The 26,892-nt window shown below is 41.2% G+C and overlaps 2 protein-coding genes across 14 annotated transcripts in view; both read right to left on the bottom strand.

The window, feature by feature from the left end:
• Positions 1–748: 748 nt before the first annotated feature.
• Positions 749–9,608, bottom strand: RAPSN (receptor associated protein of the synapse). 2 transcript variants are annotated; one of them, XM_008919761.2, is made up of 7 exons: positions 9,142–9,608; positions 6,238–6,576; positions 4,822–4,980; positions 4,441–4,539; positions 4,214–4,336; positions 1,590–1,643; positions 749–962 (listed from the first exon to the last, which is right to left on the bottom strand). In XM_008919761.2, exons 1-7 carry the CDS (start codon positions 9,355–9,357, stop codon positions 759–761), a joined length of 1,194 nt encoding a protein of 397 aa, XP_008918009.1. In that variant the 5' UTR covers positions 9,358–9,608; the 3' UTR covers positions 749–758. The 2 variants fall into 2 exon arrangements, with proteins under 2 accessions (XP_008918009.1, XP_029820157.1); XM_029964297.1 differs by lacking the exon at positions 749–962 and adding an exon at positions 2,388–2,448 and having other exon boundaries at positions 1,607–1,643.
• A 6,587-nt stretch (positions 9,609–16,195) lies between these two features.
• CELF1 (CUGBP Elav-like family member 1) overlaps positions 16,196–26,892 on the bottom strand; it is a 60,056-nt gene continuing 49,359 nt past the window's right edge. For 9 of the 12 annotated variants that reach the window (XM_018082333.2, XM_029964175.1, XM_018082329.3 and 6 more), the window contains exons 12-16: positions 25,911–26,024; positions 25,543–25,728; positions 24,539–24,682; positions 22,716–22,883; positions 16,196–16,841 (exon numbers count right to left, since the gene is read on the bottom strand). In XM_018082333.2, coding sequence (XP_017937822.1) covers positions 22,756–22,883; positions 24,539–24,682; positions 25,543–25,728; positions 25,911–26,024 — 572 coding nt within the window. In that variant the 3' untranslated portion in view covers positions 16,196–16,841; positions 22,716–22,755. The remainder of the gene's footprint in view (positions 16,842–22,715; positions 22,884–24,538; positions 24,683–25,542; positions 25,729–25,910; positions 26,025–26,892) is intronic. The other 3 variants (XM_008919759.4, XM_018082336.3, XM_018082335.3) reach the window with 1 other exon arrangement.

Here is a 26,892-nt window from a genome sequence, read left to right as displayed (position 1 = left end):
GGGTCCCGTTGGTCTGCAGGCACCTGCGAAGGGAGGAGGTCGGTTCGGGGCGGCTCCGCGGCCGGAGGCTCCCCCAGCGCCGCTCCCACGGCTATTCCACACCACAGCTTTTCCTCATGTTCCCTCCCGCCACGGGCAAAGATTTGATCTCTTTCCCACACCTTCCATAGAGGCACTTCAGCACGTTCCTCTACAGCACTACGTTTCTGTGTTGCTGGAGGCAAATCCACAGGGTTCACCGGGCACCTCTTACTGCCCAGCAGTCTGATCCTAATTTTGGTGGCAGTGGGAGGCTTTGTTTTTAAATCCTTAATCTTCAGAATTAAGTGTTTTGTTACATTCATCTTTCTTCTAAAAATAAAATGATGGTACAGCTAACTTCTGTCATGGCAGTAGCACAATAACAGGCTGAACAACTTCGCCTCCGTGTGTCACTAGCCAAGAGAGAAAGAGGGGACTCGGAAAAAATCCAAACTGTCCCTGGGAGAGAAGAATTGATTCCCTAAGAGGAATCAAATAAGAATCTGGGCTGAATACCTACAAAGTGAGGATGTTGGTGAACAATCATTTAGAGGACAGAAGTGTGAGTGTGATGGATATTATGGCTTAATCTCACTCTTCAAGGCCATGAGACTCACAGCACTGCAATGGGATCCTGCAAGGCATGGGTAAGCAAGACAGACATGTATAGGACTGTCCTACTCTGGGCATAAAACTCTTTCCTATGACTAATGTCATGACAACAATCTTCCAGTTAATTACTTTAAGTGGAAGAAGTGGGAACAAGGTAGTGCCTGGAGCTGGTTGTTCTTCTCCCCAATGGACTCTCCACACATGCCACAGTACAGCTCCATCTCCTCCACGCATTCATGGAACTTCACTACATGGTCACGCAATTCTCGCTGCTGCTCCTTTGTGCGATAGATCCTTTCACACAGGCAGTGGAGCTTCAGCTGGCCAAGCTGCACATGGACGGAAACATAAGAAAAGTGAACAAGGTGAAGACAGACCAGAAACAGGAATAGGAACCCCTACAGCCCCATCAGCCAACTGGAGAAACATCAGCAGAGAAAGCTGTGCAAGGGATAGGATCAGTCATAAGGACATTTGGTCTTTCAGCACTTCCTGCTATTAACCCTACTTCTTTGTGTCACAAAAGGTGACACCAGGTTTGAGACACTCTGCAGCTCTTTCATCGATGGTTTTCCTGAGCTACCCACAACACACAGTGTATTTCATTTCCCTTTGCCTCCAGCCAGCACACAGCTCACTTGCTGCTCAGGGCAAAAATGGTTTTTCAAGAAGAGACCCCTAATTCTCTAGCTCTCTGCTTGTTTCATACCTCATTCTTACTGCTTCCCATTCCCCTTTGGTTATCCCACTGTGACTCCTTGCTCACTTTTCAGACTTGCACAGTGATGATTATCTGTGCAACAGCCCATGAAAAAACAAAGCAAGTCCCAAGCATTGACTGATTAATACAGACATGTTAATAGGCGGTAACAAGTCTGGATACTTTAATAGTTGACTTCTCATGTTGCCTGAGAGAAGACTATGAACAGTGCTGAAGAGAAGATGTAGGATCCTACCTTGTTCCCTAGTCCCTCTGCCAGCTCCTGTGCCTTTTCAATGCTTTCCAGAGCCTGTGAATGGAGAATGTGCATCATCAGTTCTCAGTCTAATATATCAAAACCAGACTTGTATGAATGTCCTGTGGGAATTATTAAAAGAGGTACAGAGTAAAATTTGGATAAACAAGCATCACTGCAACTCTGGAGATGCAAGATAGGTGTCTGGCAGATTTCCCTCCCCTCCCAAAAGTTAATGAGAAAAGCTTAGTTTCTAAAAGACCACAAATAATCCAAGAGCTACATTTATGTTCCAGCCACACAGTGCAAATATTGGCAGAGGCTGGTGTTTCCAAGCAGAGACAATATAGACTTATTTAAACTCAGTGACACATGCTCATTGGGGTTGGGATGGAGCACAAGCAAAGCAAGCCTTTTCCCCATCCTACCTTACAGGCTCATTAATCATTGGGCAACTCCAATTTCACTTGTACAAGAGACGAGGAAAGGGACCAGCAGCACCAATACATCATGCTCATCCATTTTTTCCCTGCTGTTCATATATCCACTTTGCCTTACTTACACATAGTGTGATGTAGGAGTGTTCTGCTATCCATTTTTTAAATCTGAAGGAAATATTTAGCATAGCAGCTGTCATACCAAATGAATCCCTACTTTCCCCTAGTTGTCACGGTGTTCCTTGATCATTAGTCTCTCTTCTCCAGAACTAGAGAGATCTGCTTCATATTTGTTCAAGGGGAAGAAGAGGTCTCACTTGTGATGGAGTAGTTTTCAGGAGGAACATTATAAAATTCTTACCCTATAATTCGGCATTACTGCTATTCTAGAAGAAGAGGACCAGATGAGATGAAAAAATGCACTGTGAATGCAGAGAAGATGGCATTAGACCTGTGGTGGCAGCAACAGCCTAGTATAAGGAACTTTTAGAACAGGGAAGCAGGAATTGAAGGCTAGCAGGGAGAACATAACTGAGGACTGTGCCTAGGAAGACTCAGTGTTTACTGGGAAACCTTGAAATTAATGACTGACTAAGAATCAAAGCGAAGCATGGCAGGGTGGGGGGGAGGGAGAAGAGATCTTGACAAGTCCAGGGGACAGTTTGTCTTGGACAGGAATATGAGACTGCACAAGGACAAGGGCAAGCAAGCTGTGAGAGCAACCTGGGAGGATCTGCAATAGAATTGACTACATGCAAATGAAATGGACTAACTGGCCAAGGAGACCGGGAAGATGGAGGAAGCTAGGACAAGAGTAGGGACTCTGCAAGTGGAAAGTTAGCAAATTGCTTTATTAGGTAACTGGGATGAGAAGCATAAGAAACGGAAACTGGGACTGGCAAGTTGAAGGACAGGCTTGAGTGAGTATTCAGGGCCGTGACCTCTAAGGAGGCCACATTTGGGCAACAGGTTTAAGGCCTCTGACCCACCAGGGCAGACTTCCCTCTAATGCCTGTAACAGAATATAAGATTCATCCATCGTCTTCTTCTGAGGGTTTTGGTGACATTAGGGTTCTGTGCAACGCTGTCACCATGTTCTCACAAGTGAGAGCTGCTTCTGATATCAGAGTGGTAGCAGCTGGAGATGGGATCAGCAGCTGTAAGAGTTTGATGAGTGCTCTGAATATTATCTTCTGTAGAGGCCTACCTGCTGTGTCCTGTCCCATTCTTTTGACACTGAGAAAACTTTTTAAGTCTACAGTTTCTTCTTCTATTGCTAACATAGTGTTTACTCACTGAGATTGCACAGTGTGTCTCACCCAGCTGATTCCCTGTTGTAGGCAACTCAAATGCTGACTGCACCTTGAACTTGCCTTTTCTGACAGACATATACTTGACATTCTGGTATCTGGGATGCCTCATTTGAGTTAAAATTCTTGGTGTCTCAATATGAGTGATAAGACCAAATCTTCATTGTGTCTAGACTGAAACCAGCATCTTAATGTGGCACTGCGCAGGTCTATTCCAGGTTGTTCAGCACTAGTTTCAGTGGTAACCTTTGAGCATTTAACTCTGTGGCTAAATAATGATCCTGCAGGACAATGTGCTGCAATCTGGACTATAGCACACATACATGGCCTAAGCATTTTCAAAATAAGTAACTTCATCCCCTTGCTCTATATTGACTGGTTGTCTATTCCCAAATGACTTTCTGCTCTCATTTCTCTGTTTCACATCAGAGTTTATAGGTTTAAAGTTTCTCCAGGAATTTGATGCCACGTTTGCCTACGAAGCACATGGTGGAGCTGTAGAGCTGTCTAAACATCATCACTAGCACATCAGTGAGCTTAGTAATATAACTAAAGAGTAGACAGATGAATCTATTTCAGAGTATAAGGCTTTCTTCCTTCAATGCTGGTTTCTCAGTGTAGTGCTTAAAGTCATCACAATTGACTTATGAGGCAATTCTGTAATTTAGCAGCCTGACTCAGAATGGACGTTCCTACTATTAGTAACAAACTCCTGGCTGAGAGAGACCATTCAGAGAAATGTAACTGTACAAGCAACAGACTCCATTGGTAGAACTAAGAAGTACAGGTCTCTCCTGAACTGCACCCCCATCAAAGTGCAGACTATACGCTCCAGTCTTGTCTAACAAACTTCTGTAGAACCAAGTTTGTAACTGACCTTGTCCAGCTCCTTCTGAATCATCCAGCACTTAGTCACTCCTAGCAGCACCTGGATCAGGCCCAGGCGGTTTCCAATCTCTGTCATGATGCTCATGGAAGAATCATACCGAGGAAAGGCTGTCTGCAGAAGCAGGGAGGAAAACACCTGTTTTGCTATGGCCTGCTTTTCATACCCTCTTGCTACTCCCTACTCCCTCTATCCTTCCTGGCAGGAAAGAGCTGTACCTGCACGTCTTTGCGACTGCGATGGATATCTGCAAAGCACAGCAGACACAGCGCTTGCAGTGGCCGGTCACCATGCTGCAGGGCAATCTTCATGGACTCCTGAAAGAAATTGTCTTTGGTCAGTAGAAGAGCTTATTCCTCGTTCAAAACAGCAGGGCTGGGACCATGCACTCTGGCCACTGAAAGATCAGCTCCAAAGAAATGGCAAAATGGCACCACCTTTTAAGGCATGGAAAGTCTTTTTCTCATGTTCCCAGCCAAGGGCCATTTGTAAACCCAAATTTTGAAGCCCCCTGGGCTACTGAAACCACAGCTCTAAGGCTGGGAGGCAGCAGGAACATCTAGAGGCAAGAGAGCTCAGTGGCTGCCCGCACCCTGTACCTCACAGCAGTCCATGGCATCGGCCAGGCGCCCCAGCTTGCGGTAGGCCACGGCCATGTGATACTGGCTCATTGCACGGTACTTCAAGCTCCAGCCCTTTCCGTAATCATTCACCAGCTCAGCTGCTTTACATGGGAAGAACAAGGCTTTCTCGTAGTCCTGTAATGCAGACAAGCAGACAGACAGCAGTCACAGCAAGAATAAAGCAAAAAGGAAACAAGAAAAAAACCCCAACTTTACTAACAATGCAGCATCTAGCAGATTTCTATACACCTTTAAACTTGTTCTGCTCCTCTTCCACAGGCTGTATTTCAGTGGATCTTAAACTGTGAAAGGTGGAATTGCTATATATTGAATTCATATTATTCTCTGGATTCGGGACACTGGGGTAATGACCCAGCAAATGAATTTGATGTAGTATGCCATCAGCTTTACTCTGCAGGAACCATTTACCCTCCTCTGTAACCAAAGGCTGAAAACTTTCTCTGCTCTTAGATCTTCTTTGCTTCCAACATTTACATGGAGCCTTCATGTTCTTCATAGGTGAGTTGAGATCTCCCAAAAGCTGGTTATCCATCATTGCAGGAAACAGGAATTAAGAATCATGGCCTCACTGAATTCATAATAAGAAATAATACATTTCATTCTCAAGCATCTTTTTGAATTAGAATAATTTTAGAAATAAATCTTATTTTGCAATAATTATGTGAAACTTATCTAAATATCTAAAACCATTCTCAAGTTATGAGACTGCAGAAGTGAAAAAGTCCTCATTTTTTTTTTAATTCTCCATGATGCACAAAGGAAATCTAAACTTTTAAAATTTCCTTTCTCCTTTCTTATTTCATACTTGAAAAGTATCCAGCACAATGTTATTTTTTTTATTTTGGGCATTATAAGGGAAGGTTACTAATAGTTTTCCACAATTCAGTTGTTGAGTGTTTAATTAACAAAAATCAAGACTTAGTGAGAAAAACCTATTTGTTGCTGTTTGTAATAGAAATTAGAGTTGCCAAATCACCTCCATGCTCAGTTCCTGCCTGGTTTTACCTACAACTGCTTCCTGGCAGCTATTTGCCTACAACAGTGGTAGACATAGAGAATCCATGAGTTCTGGCTGCCAGCTCTGTGTGCAGACAGTATCTTCTCTGATGTGATCTTCTTTGAAGCTGAGTTTGATCTTTTCAACACATATTCACAGCTGCTTCTGCTGTGCTGTATAAACATGATATTGATCCTCCCATCCTTACTGTGAACCAAGAGTACTCCTGATGATTTTACAAAGGGATTTTAGCTTACAGTGTTCTCTCAGTACTTCACCTCCTATAGGAAAGACATAAGCTGAAATTCACACTATTTCCTGTTCTTTCCTGAATCCATGAGACAGTCACCCCTCTGTCCCTTTTGTTACCGCACCTTTATCTGGGTATAGAAGTTCCCGAGGCTGCAGCAGACTCGACACTCCAGCATCTTGTCATCGTTGTTGTGTGCGTAGCGCAAAGCTTTCTCAAAGCACTCCAAAGCCTTCTGGAAAATGCTGAGGCCCAAGAAGGCATTGCCCATGCTGAGGCTCACCTGGCCATTCAGCTGCAGGCTCACAGTGGTACCCTGCATGTTCAGGCATGTCTTACAGTAAGAGATTGTTTTCTGGAATTCACAGAGTTTCTCATTGCTGCGAGCCAGGTTTAGGTAGCTCTCTGTAAGGTAATCTGGGTCTTCCAGCTCCCGTGCTGTGTCAATCTGTACCACTGCAAACTTTAAGCAGAGAAGACAGTGTTTATAAAAATGTGTAGTTTATTTAAATACAGCCACAGAGTAGCACCCTATACTGGAGAAGAGGCTCATCTCTGAGCAGGGTAGATCAATCAGCACAGACTGAGAAGCATCATTTGAATTGAGCAGTTATCTGGTGGTTTAAAAGGCCTCTGAACACTGAAGAAACCTCTCCCTCTCCCCACACAGTCTCTGGGGCAGGGAAGATGACCTAGGCTAGTGGTTAGTGCAAAAAACTTGTTAAATGGCCCTAAAGAGAAGCAGGTGAAGCAGGAAACATCTGACACAATGCAGCTCAGTTTTCTTTCGCTCAGGTTAATGTATTCCACTTTCTCTGACATTCTTAAGTTATTAGTCTATTAATAAAAGAAAGCAAGTGAGCTACTTCTATCATGACTTTTTTCCCCAATAAATTGCAGTCTTGACAGTTTTTGTTCTATAACCTTCAGGATTCATTGCATACTGTTCTCTTAAATTCATTGCTCTCTGCTTCTAAAAAGAAGTCTTTTTCTTTCAGACTGCAAACTCTTCTAAGCAGTGACTTGTGTTATGTGATGAAACAAGCACACTGCAGGCTTGAATTAGTACCAGTAGCAAAGGTAAATATTTAGCAATTTTCATTAGAGATTATAAATTAGGTTTATGGATATCAATTCCCAAGGGAATCAATTACTTCCTTTTTGTATAGTGGTAGTACATAATAATTTAAGTTACTAGAACATTTTACATTCTTCACAAAAAACCCACCCAAAACAACAAACAAACTGAAAAAACCAAACCCCACCAACTATAAATTGGGTATGTTTAGGTTTGTACATCTTCTTAGTTTCCCTAGTTTAGGAAGGCTGCTGTGTGGATCCACTGATGTGCGTTACCTCAGCTTCCCCACATTCCCTTACCTTTGCACAAGTTCTTCATTATTTGCTGACTGCCACAGCTTCTCTTTTCTTGGTGTGAAGTAATTTTTCTCTCAAAAAGAGGTTGAGCATCACAACCCTGCTTAAATCACTGTTTACTTCACACCTTTAATTCTGACTCCTTTTCTCCTGTTATTCCCTCGCTCAATGACTTATTGCTTAAGTTCTTCTTTCCTTATCTTTGGTCACTTGCTGCATAAAATCTTTGGTATGACTGAAGCCATTTTGCCTTCCTAACACTAGGAAGAACTATAATTCACCTACCCTGATCCCACTTTCTTTCATCTTCTCAGGTAACAAATCAATGTTCAGGTATACTGAGCCCACTCCTTTGCTTTGCTTTTTTTTTCCGTGAAGCTTTCGGTATTTCCTTCAGGTAGCTACATCTTACCTTTTTTCCTTCTCTCTTCCCTAATCAGTCTGTTGCTTCTGCCACTACTTAACACAATTTTTTGTCTCAAGTATATTAATACCCCTCTTCTCTTATTTATCCTAAGTATTTGGTTTTGATATAGGCCTTTGACAGGTCTATGGGTTTACTAGTAAGATGTGCCCCCCTCCACTCCAATTCTAAACAGAGCTATCAAAAACTTTTCAGTGAGCTGTAGACACCTGCTGACATTCTGGGTTGAACACCTGTTTGGTTTCCCAGACACCCCCTTCCCCTTTTGCTCTAAATGCTGAATGACTACCAGTCTGGTAAGTGGCAACCAAAACCATCAGGACAAGAATATCAAGGCCCTTTAGCAAGACCCTATTTCAGGCTGGGATAGTTTTTTAAGACTGTTACAACATCCTTTTGACTTGTCTTACAGATTCTTGAGTCACCCTCCCAAATGCTGCCTGCTGCTCTCTATATACATCCTGTTACTTCTCAGATCGACACATCAGCTTCTTTTTGTTTATATACTTTGACTGTTTATCCTCATGCTCTTGAATGTAACTTCAGCTTCTTTTTACCACTCTTCCATCAAGCCCCCTATCCCTCTTTCTTTCTCTTTCTTCTATGCTGTCCTGACAACCAGGAGCCGCTCTCTGACCTCAACTGTCAGAAATCTCCTGGAGTGTCTGAACTGCTCCACCAAAAAGCATCATCTTTTCTCTCTTAATCAGCCCCCCTTTTTTACTAATTGTAATAATAAAAAAAGCACCCCAATGTAAGATCTATATTAGATATCAGACAGAAGCTGAACAAGATAACAGACATGTTTCCACAAGACTGGTGCTTATCCTACAGAATCCACTTGGAGATCTCTTTTTACACTGACATACACAATACAGCTTGAAGTGGAGCAAAGGCCCTGTTTTCATACCTTTTCCTGAAGCCTGATAACATGGTGTGGCTGTATGTGGGAAATAAATCAAGAAAGGTCTCCATGATCAACTGGAGAACCTAAATAACCCAGGAATCCCGAGGGACCAGACCCAGTGAAAAATTCTGTGTATCTTGTGGGCTGGAGTTACTGGTCAGCACAGTGATTACAGCAGCCCACAAGATGCGCTCAATAGCTGGTATTTTCTGTTACATACAAAATACTCCCCCCACCCCCTGATTTCAGGTTCTAATCTCCAGCCACATTCCATAGTGGGTGTGACACAATGGCATGCATTCACCTCCAGTTTACCTTACCTTCAGCATGTCTTTGTATCTGCCCATCTCTGCATGAGCAGTGATGAGGCAACCCAAAACCCGAAACCTGCCAGCAGGATCCGCAGACTTCTCCAAAACCCTCATCCAGACTCGCAGGGCCTTTTCGGTCTGATTAGACTGATAAAGATGAAGTCCTTTCTCTATCTGGTGCTTTGTCTGGTCCTGACCCATCTCCCATGCATTAAAAAGCCTCATACACTAACCTCTAAGGACAGCAAAAAGGAAGTGCTTACAAGAGAACACAACTTAAAATGCCCCACTAGAGGAGGGCAGGTTGTGTGCTCAGAAGGCCCGGAGCCGTAGAAGCCCAGCCATGTCAGGGGGCTGGAGCTGTGGTAGGCAATGGTAAGAACTGGTTGCTCCCAAATCCACCAGGCAAAGATCTTCCTCACTAGGGCTCCATCAGTGCATTTGCCTGTCCAATCCCATAAACAAAGACGAAAAGCACAACAGGGAAAGAAAGAGAAAAATCTCAAGCGACAGGAGTGAAACTCAATCTGAGCAGTCAGTGCTGGTCTCCTCCCCCATTGGCTGCAGCTGCTCCTGCCAGTCTGGCTCACGTGGCTCCCAGGAATGCTAGTCAGGCTTCTCAGCTCCCAAGGTCACAGTGTGCCAACTGCCCACCCCTGCCCACCAATATGCAGCTTATAAATACCCCAGGGAGAGACAATTGGCTGCAGTAACAGGGATGCCTCAGTTGTCTCTTTCCTCTCTCTCTGGCCATCTCCTTTGACATGCACTGCTGGTGGTGGGCTAGCCTAGGAGCTAGCAGACTCAGGTAGAATAGTAGGAAATATACAGAATAGCAGGAAAAATACATGCCTTTTTGTCAGGTATGAACTAGATGACTGCACTTGCAACAATGTGTCTGATACTTTGCTAGGCACAAAATTCAGCCTCCCTTTTGAAGACCTCAGCTGTAAACATGGACTGTTTCTGTGGACACAGGTCGCAGATTTGCTGCAAATACAGGACTGACTTCCTAATTTCAGAGACAAGAAGCTAACAATCTTGAAAACCTTTATTCTTGATTGACTGTTGCTTCCTGCTATCAGATGCCTGTGGCAGTCATCCAAGAGTTTCTAACAGAAGTTGTCAAAGGCACTGCTGAAATTCTGCATCCAGAACTTGCTGATCTTTCATGATGGATGACAATGAAGACACAGAGCAATAGATTTCTGCACTTTCTGACTGCATGAGAGAGTTCTTAGCCCAAGTAGAATATAGCTTCAACTTTCCCACACTCCGTTGAAAAAGTAAAAATTAGACTGGTTCCTCTAGGAGTCAAGTTTCATACCCTTATTGATGTGCTGCATTTTTAATGGCCACAGCCTTGGTTGTCTATAGATTTACTCTGTCCTTCCTTAGAAGATACACCAAACCTGGGGATGGGAGGGTGGGTGGAGAATGCCTCAGGGATATCTAATGTTTTTTCAATACAGAAGTCCCAGGAACCTGGTTTGGGATCCTTTTATTATGTAAAGAGAAGCAATTGCAATTTTGAGTTTTAACAACAGACCCACTTGCAAAAGCAGGCATGTCTCCAGCTGCCTCCCTGCTTCTATATGAATTCGGTGGTGGTTCTTCCCCAAGCAGCAGAATTACCTCATAGGACACCAATCAGACCATCCTGGCCTGTGTCAACACAAACCCAAGGTTGCCTTCCTGAGGTAAAATCCCCAAGGAAAGCAGGACACAAAATAAGGAGCCACAGTCTACCTCGAGGCTTTAGATCATAGGAGTTATGATCTTAAGAGATTACATCTGTACTTTTATCCAAAATTTCTTCAGAAAAAAATATTTTAAAAAGAAAAGCATATTAAATTGTAGAAAGTTTTACTGCAATCAGACTGATTCTGTTTTGGGAGCTTATATATACTATGATATTTGCATCATTTCATTTAGCATTGTTTTTCAGAGAGGGAATGTGCTAGATGATGTTTCAGCATAGACTATGTGTACTCTCAAACTATGGAAGTAGAAACTGTGGAAAAAATCTACAAAAGCTGAAGAAAAATAACAGTGAGCACAGCTGGTTTATGTGTAAAGATCACTTCAGCAGTACCATTAAATTATTATCTAGGTACTTTATAGATTTTAAGACTCCCATGGAAGTCCAATTCAGAATTTTAAAAAGTCTCTCTTCCCTGCAGTAATTTTTATATTTCCCTCTAGGGGTGGGTGGTGGGATGGAGACAAGATCCTGAAGACTGATCTCCATGGAAAGCATTGATAATGGTGAGGCCATCAAGTTAAGAGGCCAGGAAAGCAACATTGGAGCCTGCTATATAACAGAATCAAGCCAGGACTTAAGAAGGGGGGAAAAAAAATTCTTTCCTAGATCACACTACTTTGCAAAATTAACCTTCCACAAGTGACTTGTCTGTAACTCAAACTCATCCTGACGCTTTTGGACCACACAGCAAAGCACTGCTCCTTCTCCATACAGCACAGCCAAAGCTAACAGAGGATGCCTTGCAGCCTGACAAAACCATCTAACAGGAAATGATCTGTCCTGCATTTTGTTAATCACACTGGACTTCCTCGCTTTTGAGATCTCCTATGAAACAGTGCTTAGTCTCTTTGGAATCAACTCACAACTCACATGTTGAGATAAAAACTTACCCTAGTAAAATAAGGGCTAGATCCATCAAGTTCAAACTGGTCATCTTCAAAAACCAGGAACATGCTCTGAGATATGGAACATATCACCCTGAACCTAGAGCCTACCTAAATAAGGAGGGATTAAAGATTGACACTGATTGCCCATAGTGCTTCAAAAAAGTAATGGTATCAGTCTGTGGTTCAAGACAGCTCTAGTTCATACAAGATTCAGGTACAGCTTCTACAGTAAACGATCCCCAGTTTCTTCTCAAGACCTGCAAATAAATAAGCCTGAATGGTGCCTGAAAACACCAAATTACGGAATCTCACCTGTCATGCAGCAGAGCATGCAGTGTGGCTAATCACGCGTTCACTTCTTCAGAGTGACCACACTGAGCTGCTTGTCCTTCTCCCCACTGCTCTTCATAACATGGCCCTGGTGACTCCTGGCCATATGAAGACATGGCCAGGAACATGGCTGGTAAAGTCGGGAAGATCAGAGATGGGAGTCCAAACAAGTAGTGCAAGTGAGGTGGATGTGAGGAAAAAAAATTCCCCTAAAACATTCAATATCAGGATTTTACCTGAAACTCTGTGTATTTTCTACTGATGTTGACCAATGTAACAACTCATCTGAAAATGCTTATTATTTTCAGGGACTAATACACTGGCTCTTAGTTGTAGTTTAATTGTCTACTGATTGGTGGTAGCCTTTTAAATTAAAGAAAAAACCTTAAAAAACCCCAAACAACCAACAACCCCCCCCCCCCAAAAAAACCTCCACCTGCCTAGTGTCAGTTCTGCAAGATGCAACTGACAAAGCTTTGCCTGTGTAAGACCAGCCTAGTGAATTGTTTGCACAAGCTGGAATCTTCCATTCTGCCTAAAAAACCCCTTTTTCTGATTCAATTGTTTCTCTCCATCCTTCAGTCATATCTGAACTGAAATCTCTCCAGCCTCTCTTCTCAACAGCTGCAAATTAACTGCAGGGATCCCAGCACACTCTGTAACAGGTGGCTCAGTGCCTCACTTTGCAATTGGTGCACTGCAGGGAAAGGAATGCAGCACTGAATCCTGAGGCCTGAAAATGCTCTCAGATTTACAATCATGTAGGAAGTAATGGGGTGAAACAGAGTATGCCAGATAACTGAGGAAAAGGACACAGAGGAGACACATAACTGCTCTGAAAATGCTTGCAGTCTCTGAGATGCAAGACAGCAGGAGGAAGGAGTAACATCACCGAATTTTAGAAGCTTTCAGAAATGTGGCAAAATCATAGCCACTGTGGTACGTTCCTTCTGAGAGAGGCACTATTAATGTCAAACTTGTGGCAAGTTGCTCAATGAATTATGCTTTGGCTATGCTAGATATTTTTTATTAATTTGAAGTAAAATGAATTGTAAAGATACCTTAGTTCTAACCGCAAAGCGGGTAGCTTTTGCTTATTACTAGTCAGTCATCCAAATCCATTTGGAGTTCCTATGTAGTATTTCCAGGACCAGGAGCACTGGGGGCTGCAGATACCTTCATATTGCAGAACCAGGACAGATTCAGCAAGCTTGGCCATGTTCCTGGAAGGGGTAAGGAGGCAGTAGTGGGTATGGGGCTTGTGAGAGCGGTATCAGCTGGTGCCTAATCCCACACACCACCACGCACACGTGCTGTTCCTGCTGAAGTCTGGTGTTACGCTGAAGGTATCTAGCCTTTGAAACACCATTAAGTGCAGTGCATGGACAGGCACGTGGCCACATGGCATCCATTCTGTGAGGCTGGATATGTCTACACCTCACTCCGCAGTGTAACACGTACTCTGTTATCCAAGATTCTCAGCTTCTCCGTACCTTATGTCTAAAGAGGACTTGGCTGTCAAATGATACAAAGCGGAGGTGTCTCAACCAAAAAAAAATCTTTTCAATTTCTACTCAAAGTAGCTTGTCTACATGGAAGTTAAAATCCAGGGCTATGCTGTACATCCAGAACAAGTGGTATTGGGCCATGAAAAGTTTTGTGGCTCACAGCCAAGAAACCAGAAAATAGTTCTCTCTCCCCATCTTCCCATGTTTGGACCCCAAAAGAACCTCAAGTTTAAGACACAAATACAACACACAAGGACTCTTCTCAAACAGTTTAATAGCAAATAAACAAAGGAAGGTACCACACTTGGCATATACAAAATGACTTGTTGTTGGTGTGTCTGTGCAATTAAAACAGCTTTAAGTTGCCCTTTGGGACAAAAAGAAAAAAAAAACACACACACACAAAAGGAAGAAAAATTCCTTTAACACATACTTGCTTGTTCCAAACTTGTAACAAATCTTTTCATTTTTAAATCCACTACACAAACTCTGTGATCAGATCAGAAAAGCAACATGCGCTCCTCTGCTTTTTAAACCATTAAAGTAAATTCTCTACAGAGTACAACACAATTTCACACAAAAAGACATTTTGTTTTGCAAATCAAAACAAGAAGAAAAGGAACAGCTCAAACAAGGTAAAGAAAAGCATTTCTACGACTGAACCACGACTTCGAGTTGATTAAATCCTGTTACTGCAGAACAGACTCTACATTTGGTCATAGTGGCAATTTGTTTTCTCGTCACATTGTGAATCACTTTACATTGTTTTCTAGTAGAAAAGGCAAAAAACTGTACAAAACCCCTAGTGTTAAATACAATGTTTGTACCAATAAAAAAGCCCACAGGTTTGTCTCCAAAATGTAAATTTTCTTTTTAAATTATTCACAAAAAGCAGCCAAAAATCAGAAAGGCAGCTGCTGCTCCACTGTCTCAAATCCATTAAAACCACCACAGAACAATTAAAACAACCAAAGGAAGGAAAGGAAAGAAGAAAGGAAAGAAACACCCAACATTTGGCATTTTGGTTTTCTTCAGATAATTTTCCACAGGTTTCCCCACAGTTCCTTATGGAACCAAATGCGCATGTACAGAAATGTATTGATAGTTACTCCATACACTGCAGGGCATCAGTGCCCTCTGGCACACAGCCCTGTGCATTCAGACTGTGGGACTAACAGCAGCCAGCCCACAACCCTACTTCCCAAATAAATAAATCTCTACCCTTTCTTCATCCAGCCTCACATTTCACTCCCAGGTATATGTACCATATCCAAACATGCTCTGTTTTATAAGCAGATTAAGGACTGTCTACACAAGTCTGGTCAACACCTATTGAGAATACAGTATCCTCAGCCAACTCGGGAGTAGGGTAGAAAAAAATCTTTACATCTTTGCATTATCCCAAACACTGGACAAAATTAAGATTTCTATCCAATGAAACTCTATTTGTTTACTCAGCAAAAATCCTTCTCCTGGGATTTCATTTCACATTATTTCTACTGTTAAGATACCTACACTAGCTTGCTGCTGCTGACTGAAACTTCATCACAGCACACACTCTTCAGGTGCCTTCATCTAGAAGCTACTTCCCAGTTCCCACCTGTGCAGACGGTATGTAGGGCAGGGGGAAGCCTGCTACCCAGAGAGCAGTAACCTGTTCTAGTTCATCCTGCAAGCCAGCAAAACTGCTCAGCTCATTACCCAATTAAAAACTAAACAAAAATTAAAAAATCTCCGCAGAGATTCCCCAGCTAAGGCCCTTGAGAAGAGAGCTGGGGATGGTACCCTGTTCAGGTAACAGCTTCAGAGGCTGTTGTATTGTGCTTGTCACTTGGGAAAAGAGCCGGCAGTTGTAGGATCAGGTTTACAAATGCTTTCTCTGGGATATTTAAAATGCTTTGTTTCATGAGCTAACCTAGATTCTTCCAGAATCCTGCCACCAAGCTCTGACTGATGGTCTTAAACTGGGGATGGACTTCACAGAAATGTGCCCTGACTTGTACAAAATGCTCGTAAGTGTTTGAAAGGAGCCTTGACTTCACATAACTTTGGAAACAGAAATATTGTGAAGTTCCCCGACCTTCCTGCTCCCAGCTATGCCCTTCCACCAAAACTTCTACTACGTGAACAGTGCAACCAAGCACCCTCAGAGCCTCTGACTGCACTGGATATGGAACAAGGTCCAGGTGCTCTGTCAGGCAGACAGTCTAAGTGCACAGGTAGATGCCCTCAGGTGGCTTCTGATCAGATATTTGTCATACCAAAACCACCAATTTAAAGGATACCTTTGAAACTCATTAAATTGCTCAGTTTTTGCACAAACTATAGAAAACAGAGAGGTGAAGGTGATATATACGAGGATGTGAAGAAAACAGCAGGAAACATGCAAAACATTTCTGGGCACTATCTTAGTTTGAAAGATTAAAACAAAACCATCACATTTTGCTGAGGAGATTGTAGTTACAAAAAAACCAAGCATGCTGGAGCTTAACAAAATACAACATCAACTTTGATCAAATTTTCACTGCAGACTGATAATCACACAGGGAAGCGGGGGAAAAAAATAATAATAATAATTAAAAAAAAATCAGTAAATGCCAGGGTAAAAATGTAGCTACAATCAGAGGAAAATGTAGTTCAAGTGTTTTCTGTTGATGCCACTTCAAGTCACAAGTTTGAACTCATAAAAACACATGCTGTCTCCTCAAGCACAGAAACCAAATCAGCAAAATGTGACTAGGAAGTCTCCTGAAAGATTAAGTCACACCATATAATTGACTTTTAATTCGAACTGTGTTTTTAAAACTAAGCACACAGAAAAAACTAAGCCTAGAAAGTGATTGGCTGTATGTTCACAGAAATACAAATACTCCACAAGGTATGCTAGCAAGGCTGCTCTGAAGACAATTACAAAGAATCAAATTCACAAAATCAAGTGGTTATCTTACGAAGGTCTAGAAAAATAGAAATTCTTTTATATTCAAATGCAAGTTTAAATATTCCCCTTCAGCAGTCTTTCTAGCAAAACCAATTTGGCAGCACAAAAAAAAAAAAGAAAGAAACAAACGTAATAAAAATACACATCAGCATCAAAGGTCAACACAAGGTCAAAGGTGAGAGTTCAAGCATCAGAGAAGCTGAAGAGACAAGGATTTGGACGATGTACTTGAACGCCACATCGACATGCTTTAGGCACAACGATGAACAAACGGCAGGAATCTAGAAAAAAAAACAAACCAGAAAGAGGGAGACCCACTGAGTTACACAGAGCAGTACATCCAAACACAGAGAGAGAGAACAAGAATGGGCACTGTACAATGAGATCTCCTGGGGAAGGGAGTTGACAGGGGAGGGCAGCACATGCCAACGATGGACAAGTAAAAGTCAAAGTACATGAAGGACACCAAGTAAACATCAAACTGCCAGAAACCAAATGGAAGCAGAGGCCTGGATTTCCCTCTCAGCACCCAGTCTGTGGAGCATTCCACAGCCTAGTGACACATTGATTAGCATGCATTCACCTTACCCCGTGCCCAGTGTCTCCACTACCTCTGTTTAGGAGAAGAACAGAGCAGGCTCCCTCCCCAGGAGACAAATTCAAAAAAATACAACTCCAGGGCTAACATTTGGCCACAGAGACTGAGACCATGACAGACAAGACAGAGGACACAAGGGATTCACAGGTGGTTTGACGGTTGAGACTTTTCCTTGCACTCTAACATGTGAAGTTCTTAGGCAGTAGTAGCCCAGCAAATCCTTCAGCTACAGTCCCTTCTCATTCCCTAGGAGCCCACGAAACTGGGGGTGGGTAATTTGGAAAAGGGGGGTAAAAAAAAGATTATACAAGACAAAAAGCCCACACATAGGAGAAGAATTCCTTAAGACTTGACTGCAAGTTAAGACTTGTCCTAGCTGCGCACTTTTCATACCACTAGACCTGCACAGGGATTTTCTGTTCCCAACCTTTTATGTAACAGCCCCCAGCTCCCTGAATTCATGAGGAGGGGATTCTGAGCTCTGAGAAGCTCTACAGTCACTGTTGCCAGTTTGGTGAGCAGAAAAACTGTGTTTCCTGAAGTTTTCTTGAAGAGTTTATAAAAAAGTAATTTTTATATTAAGTGATATAAATACCTCTGTTCCCTCCCCTCAGCTTGTGATCTGCAAGTGACAAGGAACATTTTGGGTTGAGAGTGGGAGGTAGAAGAGAGAGGAAGTGATTTGTTTTCTTTTTCTGCCTCCCCAATTCCCCTTTAGCTCCTGTTTGTGGCTTAGTCTTCAGCACATCTCAAAGCTGCTGGTTAGAGACTAGAACAAGGTGAGATTTGCATATTATCTTACAGCATTTATAGCATATTTGAGAGTAACAAGTGTTGTTTCTAGTTCCAAAGCAACAAGAAGCACATTGTCAACTAAACCGGCAACACTCCTCTTATTAGTACTGCTGAGATTAATTTGCTCTTCATGCTTTCCAATAAAAGGAAAGGACTTAGTATAGAGTTTAAACCAACTCCAGCAAACAGAGTACAATGAAACTTTTGCAGTTTTTTCTATATTTCTAGAAATACTCTAGATAGTTTGCAGATAGGTGTAAGGTTTCGCTACTAAACTAGAAAGGCAAATTCATCATGAACTGAGGCATGAGAAACAAGAAGCAGCATGAAATCAAGTGACATCTATGCATGTACCATCAAAATGCTCTGTGTGATTTGTTTGTTTTACAGAGATTTTTCAAATATTTCACTTAGCAATGTTGAGGGGAAAGAATAAGTTTCATCAAAGTCCTACGGAAAGACTGGCCTACAAGAACAGAACCATGAGATGCTGGAGAAGAACTTAAAGACTCGGAGAAAGTTATTCCAGTTTGTCCTTTTTTAATTTTCACAACAGTGATAAATCTGCCTTCTGTGTTTCATATTTTGTGCTAGGTATGTTCAGGGATATAAAACATCCTCAGGTTTAAATGCCCACAACAAGAGGCTTTCAAAGCATCTTACATGTTCATAGTTGCACCCTTCATTTGAAATTTGCTTTATGCAAGTTGTATTTAGACACTTACAAATGAAACAGGAACAACTTCATTCTGTTTGGCTGTTTTTCCCTAACGCACAATCATTAACAAGAAGAAACAGTTCAGTTAGGTTCAGCTTGCATGATAGAATTATCACACTATGTGACCTTCAGTATTCAGGAGAAAAGCTTTTTCTTGATACATGTATTTGCCAGTGAAAATTTTTCTGAGGTGCCTATTTTCCAGACAGCAATGTCCACAGCTAGAAAACTACCTCACCAACAAAATATAAACAGCTATTCCCCATTTCTGACTCAGAGATTTTTGAAAAATTCCAATCCTCATTCTGTTTAGGATTAAATTTTAGTTACTATATATCAAAGGAACTTTTTAATAATGCAAGCTTTGCACTAATGGAAGAAATAACTAAAAAGAGCTATCCTATTTTGGACTGTTGATTATCTAGGGGACTGAAAAAATTATGATTTCAGTTACTAAAATACTGACATTAAGTAGTATCAGACTAAGTTCATAATACTTTCACCTTATTACAGCAGTAAAATCAAATATCTCCTGAGAAAAAATAAATCTATGAAGTAGATAATCCCACCTTGTAACTTAAAATATGTTAAATACGTCCTGGTGGCACGCATCATAAGGAATTGTATTTAATCTGAAGTCCTACTTTTTGTTGTGGAAAATGCAGATTCTTTGGTTTTGAGCATACAGCATACTTTGTCCATGTGGCTACTTCAGGCAACCATCTGCAGTTTATTTGAACCCAACTGATTTTTTTCTTGCTATCCAGGAAATAAAGTATTTGACATTGATTTGATTTGCACTTGAATGAGAGCATGATAAGAATTAAGAATAAAATAAAATATGTAAATCCCAAGTACCCAAAATCCCAGACTTTCCTGTCAATGAGTGAGGAAGAAAACTGGCTTAAGACTGAAAGGCAAGAGCAGCCTAAATCTCCATAATCAGTGGCAGCCATCAAACAGACATAGAAAGTTGACTTTATCTGATCAGTTCTGTTATCAGAAAAAAAATTCTGCCCAAGTCACAAACTTGATACATTTATTAACTTTGGCAACATACACATTGATACACCAAGAAAAGGAAATCTGAAACAAATACACAAAAAAGGGCAACATCTTCAGCTGGTGAAAACTGATGCAGCTCTCTACTGAAGAGAGCTGAACTGCATTGAGTCAAACCATCTGAGGATCACATCTTTTAAAATTTAACCTGCATAGATTTATTTTCCTTTTCTTTTTGGCAATACTTATAGTTATGCCAGTAAGGCACAAGAGCTAGCCCAAGTTAGGTGACTTAAGGTGATTATGTCTGGGAGGAGTCACTGATCAAACTAAGCCACAGTGTAAACTGGTGAATCTCCTGAAGTCAACAGGGGTCACACCTATTTGCAACAATGCCAAGCTTGATCCGTCAGTTACAGTATTGAGGACACACTATAGGATGAAGAAGCTAAAATATCTAATTATGGGCAACTGAAATGACTAGTAAAGAGGCCAGAGCATCAGGTTAAAAGAAAAACAGGACAAAGGTCTTGGACAGTACAGTGGGGTAGGGTACAAAGAAGGTAAGAGTGACTGTAGAGACCCCAGAGCACAGTGCTCTCCTCCACTGGTTCACAGCATTCATCTTCCTCGTTTAGCAGTTGTTGGGCTGCAAACAGGCCACTGAAAATCAGTAGTTTCAATCATGCACATCATTATGTGTGTTAAACAATCACATTCAGGATTCTACAAAACCCTGGCCTTTTTTTCCAGTGAAATAATTTAGGTAATAAATATTCTCCACCCTGGAGCGGTATAAAACTTCTATAAAAATAGAAACAACATTCTTGGTTACAGCAGGTTGCACTTGGAGCAGTTGCTCCCAACTATGTTTTTTTTTCCTGTTTTTTTTTTCTTTTTCTGAAAAGTATATTATTTATATATATATAAAAAAATCCCATTATCACCCTGGAGGCCTTCACACTCCAACACTCTTTTTTCAGAAAACCAGGACACATCTTTCCCATGGTGCAGAATTCAAGTGTACATGGTTCACTTCATTGTATGTTTACGTTTCTAGAGAGATTCAAATAATTAACATAGAAGGGTACCACATGCCAGCAGAACTGGGAAATTTGGCAATCTGGCCTTTGAAATTTAGCCACCACAAAATTATTTGAATAATACTGACAGATGTATCTGTCTGCCATCAATATGGACAGACTGACATTAACTGTTTGATTTTCAATCTAAGAGATGAAAAGGGCTCCCCCTTGGAAGTTACAGGTCAGGCCTTGTTTTCTGAGGTTTGAGATCACAGGGGGCCCAGTTCCTGGAAATGCCTGACATTCCCAACAGATCACTGCACACAAGTGGGGATTCTGACTGAGATCTCAGGTTTGATGGGTTTACTGCTCCTCCTGGTGGAGCAGAACACAAAGTTCTGACCCCACCTCTGACCCAGGCACTCATCATCTAGTAGCTGGCTTCCAGATTGCAGTGTTAGCTGGTGCCCTGGGAAACAGCCTCACAAAGTAGGAATACAAAGAAAACAAGGAAAAGAAGAAAATACGAGGTAAATCGAACCTCTGTTATAGACACACAGAAATTGTAAACTTCCTCTTGTGACAGAGGTGGATTTTGGTGGTTATGAAATGGAATTCTACATGGATTTCTTACAATAGCTCAGGCCAGAGTGTCAAAAGTCCTTTGAGCCCCCTAAAACCAGTGAATAACAAAAGGCCCTTAGCAAGGCATTAGCAATTTCACTAATATGCAGAAAAAGTGTGTGTGCACTTAAGGGGTGTGTTCAATTTTCCCTCAATAGAGAAGATAATAGCTAGTACCAGAAGGCAAAAAAAGATTGAATGAATGGCTCAATACTCTGGTTCCACAGCTCCTGGGTTAGCCTGTTCTGCACTGGTACACACCACCTTAAAGGAAAACTGCAGTATAAAAAAACACCTAATTACTAGACCATGTCACTGCACAAATTGTTTTGTTTGTTAAAAAAACCAACAAACAAGAAAAAACCCCTCAACAAAAGAGGAAGTTATCATTTCAATAAACAATCAGCACTTACATTATGCTTATGAGAAGGAATTCATAGCTATCATAGCAAAAAAGGACATTATTCCACAGAAATGGGTAATGTGATCAACTGTTAAGAAGAAAAATTGTCAAAAAACGTCTGCAGGTTACCAGGGATCAAAAGTTTGTTTCCAGCCTCAGATGTATTCGTCCAGACTAAGTTGTCTCTACCTTCCCACAAAACCTAGATAAAGTACATAGGAGACGTTTTCTTATATATGGAGAAATTCACTGCATCTCATTAATATTCCACTGTAAATGGACAGTAAAATTTTCTGGGCAGAGACATTATCTAATGATCTTATAAAGTGCTGTGTACATTCACAGTGCTATATAAACACTACTTTATATACGGCAGAAAAAAAAACAAAACACTGCAGTTTTCCTTTGGCTTGTTAATATGTTCACTCTTTTAGCCTGTCTCCTGTTTTAGAGATGATTTACTAAATCCTCACCATGGCATACAGTTAAGGAAACTTCCATGAGCAGATGGGGCATGACAAAGACTACATGGAGTCGGTTCTTCTTCACCCAAGACTGTTCTCCTTCCCTGTCTTTGTTTTCATCAGCTGTTCTGTGTTATTTCTGCTTTCCCTTCTCCTCTCTACCCAAGGCAGTGTGGTGTCAGTTTCTGCTGCTCCCTTTAACCTTCTCTCCCCATCCACAAGGAGCTGGCATTGGTCCTTCTCAACACACACTGGTTACAAACACAGCAAACTTCAAATAAGGGAGAAAAAAAAAAAACAAAACTAAACAAAAAAACCTCAGCGATATGGCACCTAAACTCCAAAGTAAAACACTGGAAACAAAAGCACAAACTTGTCCTCCATCCGAAGCGGGATTCTCAGCAGAGGCTGCAGCAGAGTCTTCAAGGGAAGATGTGCCAGATAGAAGGCATGGATCAGCTTCCAGGACTGTAAAAACACAGCCTTAGGGCTTCGAATCACTTAAGTGCGCTCCTCTCCAACTTACCAGAAGATCCTTCTCACTCCAGTCCCGGAGGGGAGGGTGCTCAGTATGGCTTGCTGTCATTCTTAGAGCGCTTGAGCTGTACTTTCAGACGCTTCATGCCAATCTGAAAGCCGTTCATTGACTGAATGGCAGCCTGTGCAGAGACAGGATTGTCGTAACTTACAAAACCTGAAGAAAGGAAAAGACATAATAAACATGACAAAGCTGCCCAAAACAGCTACTCACAATTGGAAATGCAGGCACTCACAAGGTCAGAGAAGCTGGCATGAAATACCACCTTCGGAAGCTCACAAGTGTTTTAGACTCTTCATAATAACTCCTTACTAAGGGCTCTCAAACAAATCCTTGCTTTCTGACATATGGAACTTTGGCCAAAAGATACACAAAGCTCAGGAAATTAAAATAACATTTTCTAGTCTATCAACAAAAATGAGTACTGCTGTTTGTTTTATAAGAACTCACACCTGGGAGAAAACCAAATGTGGAAAATGTTAATCTATATGCAAAAGCTCATTAAAGATACAAGACTGAAATCACCCTCGTGACACTACGGGAGCACATTTTTTTGAAGTGAAGTAGCTGTCTAGGGAGTGTAGCACTTGTACCACTATTATATTTAGGTTTCTCTTGGATGACAAGTTATATATCATTCCTGGAAAAGATCATCCTCAAAACAAACTTATCTAGGATTTTAAAGGAGCCTATTTTAAATAAACTGGGAATAATAACCCACTCTAGTCAATGGCTACCTATCTATAATATGCATGTGTTACAGCTTAATGATCAGCATATTGTTGTGTTCTCACAAAGCATCAGATTGTCCACACCGCTTGCCTCAAATACAAAAAAATTCGGGATATTATGTAGACACAAAGTTATCAAAACCATAGAGAAAGGCTCACTTCTCCTATTCCATCAGAAGGAACCTCCATCTATCAAAAGAGTCACAAGAGCTTATAGCACTACAAGAATGCAATATGGTAGCCACAATAATTATATATAAAGATATTAATATAAATAATTCATAATTATAATGTACTAAGTAGTATATACAGCAACACAAACAACTGTTGAAAAGACAAAGAGGGAAGAGAAGGAACTATATCATGATTAAAGTCTGCAAACACAAATCATAATCATAGAATATTCTGAGTTGGAAGGGATCCACAAGAATCATTGAGTTCAACTCTTAAGTCAATGGCCCATATGGGGTTTGAACCCATGACCCTAGTGTTATCAGCACCATGCTCTAACCCACTGAGCTAATCTCAGGGTGAATTATCTAGGGCCAGAAGAGTATAACGAGGCATAATAGTATGAAACTGGGAAAAGTAAAAAGTCACAATGAAAATCAGGAAAATACAGTTTGTTGCTGAAAGCGTTTGGTTTACTTATTTTTCAGGAAGATAGAGAAAGACTCCCTACTTGACCTAAAAGCTAGACTAGACAATATACTCAAAGAGATTATAAAAAAGAAGCTACCTTTCTACAGATAATGATTTATAAAATATCCTGAATCGCAGAGGATTCACAAGGATCACTGAAGTCCCTTCACACAGCCCCAAGAATCACGCTATGTGTCTCAGGGCATTGTTCAAACACTTCTTGAACTCTGTCAGGCTTGGTGCTGTGGCCACTTTCCCAGGGAGTCTGTTCCAGTGCTCAACCACCCTCTGGATGAAGAACCTTTTCCTACTATCCAGCCTAAACCTCCCTGACACATCTTCATGCTATTCCCTTGGATCCTTATCATGAGTCCTCAGAGAGAACAGAAGAGTGCCTGCCTCTCCACTCCTCCTTGTGAGGAAGCTGTACCAACGTACCAAAACACTTGCTTAGATTGGTCTGCTTGTCAATGAACACCTTGGCAGAGACGACATTTCCAAATGGCATGAACATCTGCAGCAGATCCTGATCCCCAAACTCCTGGGGAAGATGGTAGATAAACAGATTGGCTCCCTCTGGACCTTCAAACGACAAGTAGGAATATAAATTCAGAAACAGCATGGATAACATATGCCCACTGCACAAAAAAAAGGTGAAAGAGCCACTCAAGCCAAATTTTCTGGATAAAACAATCAAATTGCTGTTCACATTTCTGCAGAGAACTTGATTCCAGAATAAATTAGCATGACTCTTTGTGGGGATTGATCATTCAAAAAATTCTAGCTCTTTCTCACCATTTTTGCTTGAAATTTACACATTATGCAAAACACAGATCTTTGCTCAAACAGTGAGTTTGACTCCCAGATGTTGACTAAAACAAAAATGGCTATGCAAAGCTTGTGGTCCCAAAACAACTAAGTGAATGTCAATACACAATACAAATCATTGTACTGCTTTATATCTGACAGATTCTTTTCTAAACATCCTACATATTCTGCTGAAAACTTACTCCTACATTCTTCATTACTTAGCACTAAATATTAAATTGAACCTGAATCTGAAGAGTGAAGAGACTGGCATAAGTGTCTATGGGAAGAGGTGAAGGACCAAGAAAATGACATTAACAAACCCACATCTGATTCTCTGACAGTGGGATGTATCACGCTGTACACTTATACCCTTCTTCCCCCGGAGAAAATGGAGGAGTACGACTGCAAAGTGTTTAAGACTAGATAAACCCTGCGAGAAACCTCCTGTACAAAAACTACTTTGGGCAGCCCTTTACAGAAAGATCGTGCAGGTTTTCCTTCTTTACCTTCAGTAACTCCAAGATTCTAAAAAAATGCCACCAAATGAAAGATCTGCAGATAAGGTAGTTGCAAGGGCTAACCCTGCCCTTTTGACAACCCCTCTCAAGTTGTTTTTACAGCTTTCTGCCTACCTTCTTTTTGACTTCCCGCTGCACCAATACTCTGTTGTGTTAAGAGACTCTGGTTATAGAGTGTGGGCAGTGCAGCAGCAGCATATTGCTGGATTCCAGAATAAGCCTGTGTGAGGGCTTCCATTGTGCTACCTGTCCCATTTGAAAGACCACCACTGCCAAGTCCTCCATTTAAGGCTGCCATTCCTGGATTAAGAAAGAGGAAATAAAAGATGACTGAGTGCTTCCACTGAGCCAGATTGATAACCTTTCAAATACTCTGCAGTATTACAAAAAGCAGGGAGTAGAAAAAATAACCCCACAGGACCAGCACAGGCTGAGGAATGTTAATCAGCTACTCCCCCAACCCACCACAACACATAACTTACCTGCTAAAGAGCTAACGTTGAGGCCTGCTGTAGCCCCTGCCAGCGTCTGCAATGCTCCAAGGGAGGCCATTGGATTAACAGAGGAGCTGCTACTGGAGCTAGGTGAGGAACCTGCTATTAAAATAAAATAATTAAACTTCAAGCAATATTTTTTGGTCCTGATAATTCAACTTCTTTGTTAAGTTACTTCTGTAAAAAAGGCTAGTAAGGAACAGATGAAGGCAACATAGTATACTTTATGTAAAAAAAAAAAAAAAGCCATTTGACAGATGAGAACACTATTTTAAAAAAAACCCCCAAACTCATCCACAATAAAATGGTTGCAGTTAAGGCAAAAAGTTAGAGAGCAAAGTAAAAGGGAGAATGGATGCCTTCCCTACTTTAAAGGGTTGTGATTTTAAATAAATTCAGTCAAACCACTATAAAAAGCTGGACACACAGTTAATTTTGTTTAGCTGCCTTTATCTGAAATTTCTTTAGACAAAATAAGAAATGCTTTAGTACTGAAAATACCAAGAAAATTGAAGACTTTTGTTTATTTTTATCTTTAGTATAGCAATTCCTATGTACATAAAATAAGTCAGCACCCCTTTCCTGATAATGACCAAAGGGAAATAAATAACAGTACAGCAGAAATACAGGGCAATTACAAAGGAATGCTTCCTATGTATAGTCTATAGATCAATGCAGCCATTTGTGAATCTAGGATTTTTTCAGCCAAAGGCAATGTCTTTGTAATAAATTTTCATTCATTAATTTCACTGCATTTTGAACACCAAACTGTTGGACTCTAGTATGTATTAAGGCATGACTTCTGCAATTTAATCATATGCTATGCTAAGAAATATCTTTTTTTATTTTTGAACTGTCAGCTGACAACTTGGCCTGATATCCTGCAATTCTTTTATTGAAATATCTAAGGACTGTTCTTTCCCTGTTCACCTTCATCATAACACTAATATATTTGTAGGCTTTAATCATA

The sequence above is a fragment of the Manacus vitellinus genome, unplaced genomic scaffold, assembly GCF_001715985.3.
Source record: "Manacus vitellinus isolate BGI_N305 unplaced genomic scaffold, ASM171598v3 scaffold_6_pilon, whole genome shotgun sequence".
Taxonomy (NCBI): Eukaryota; Metazoa; Chordata; class Aves; order Passeriformes; family Pipridae; genus Manacus; species Manacus vitellinus.
Note: the sequence above shows the minus strand (reverse complement) of the source record. Positions and strands in the feature narration are given on the sequence as shown.

Bases quoted from the DNA above. Each gene is read 5' to 3' on its own strand.
- RAPSN (XM_008919761.2), bottom strand. From the start codon at position 9,357: ATGAGGCTTTTTAATGCATGGGAGATGGGTCAGGACCAGACAAAGCAC. The intron at 6,577-9,141 runs GTAAGGTAAACT...CTCTGCTTAAAG, and splicing joins GATACAAAGACATGCTGAAG to TTTGCAGTGGTACAGATTGA. The intron at 4,337-4,440 runs GTACAGCTCTTT...CTGCTTCTGCAG, and splicing joins GCAGTCGCAAAGACGTGCAG to ACAGCCTTTCCTCGGTATGA.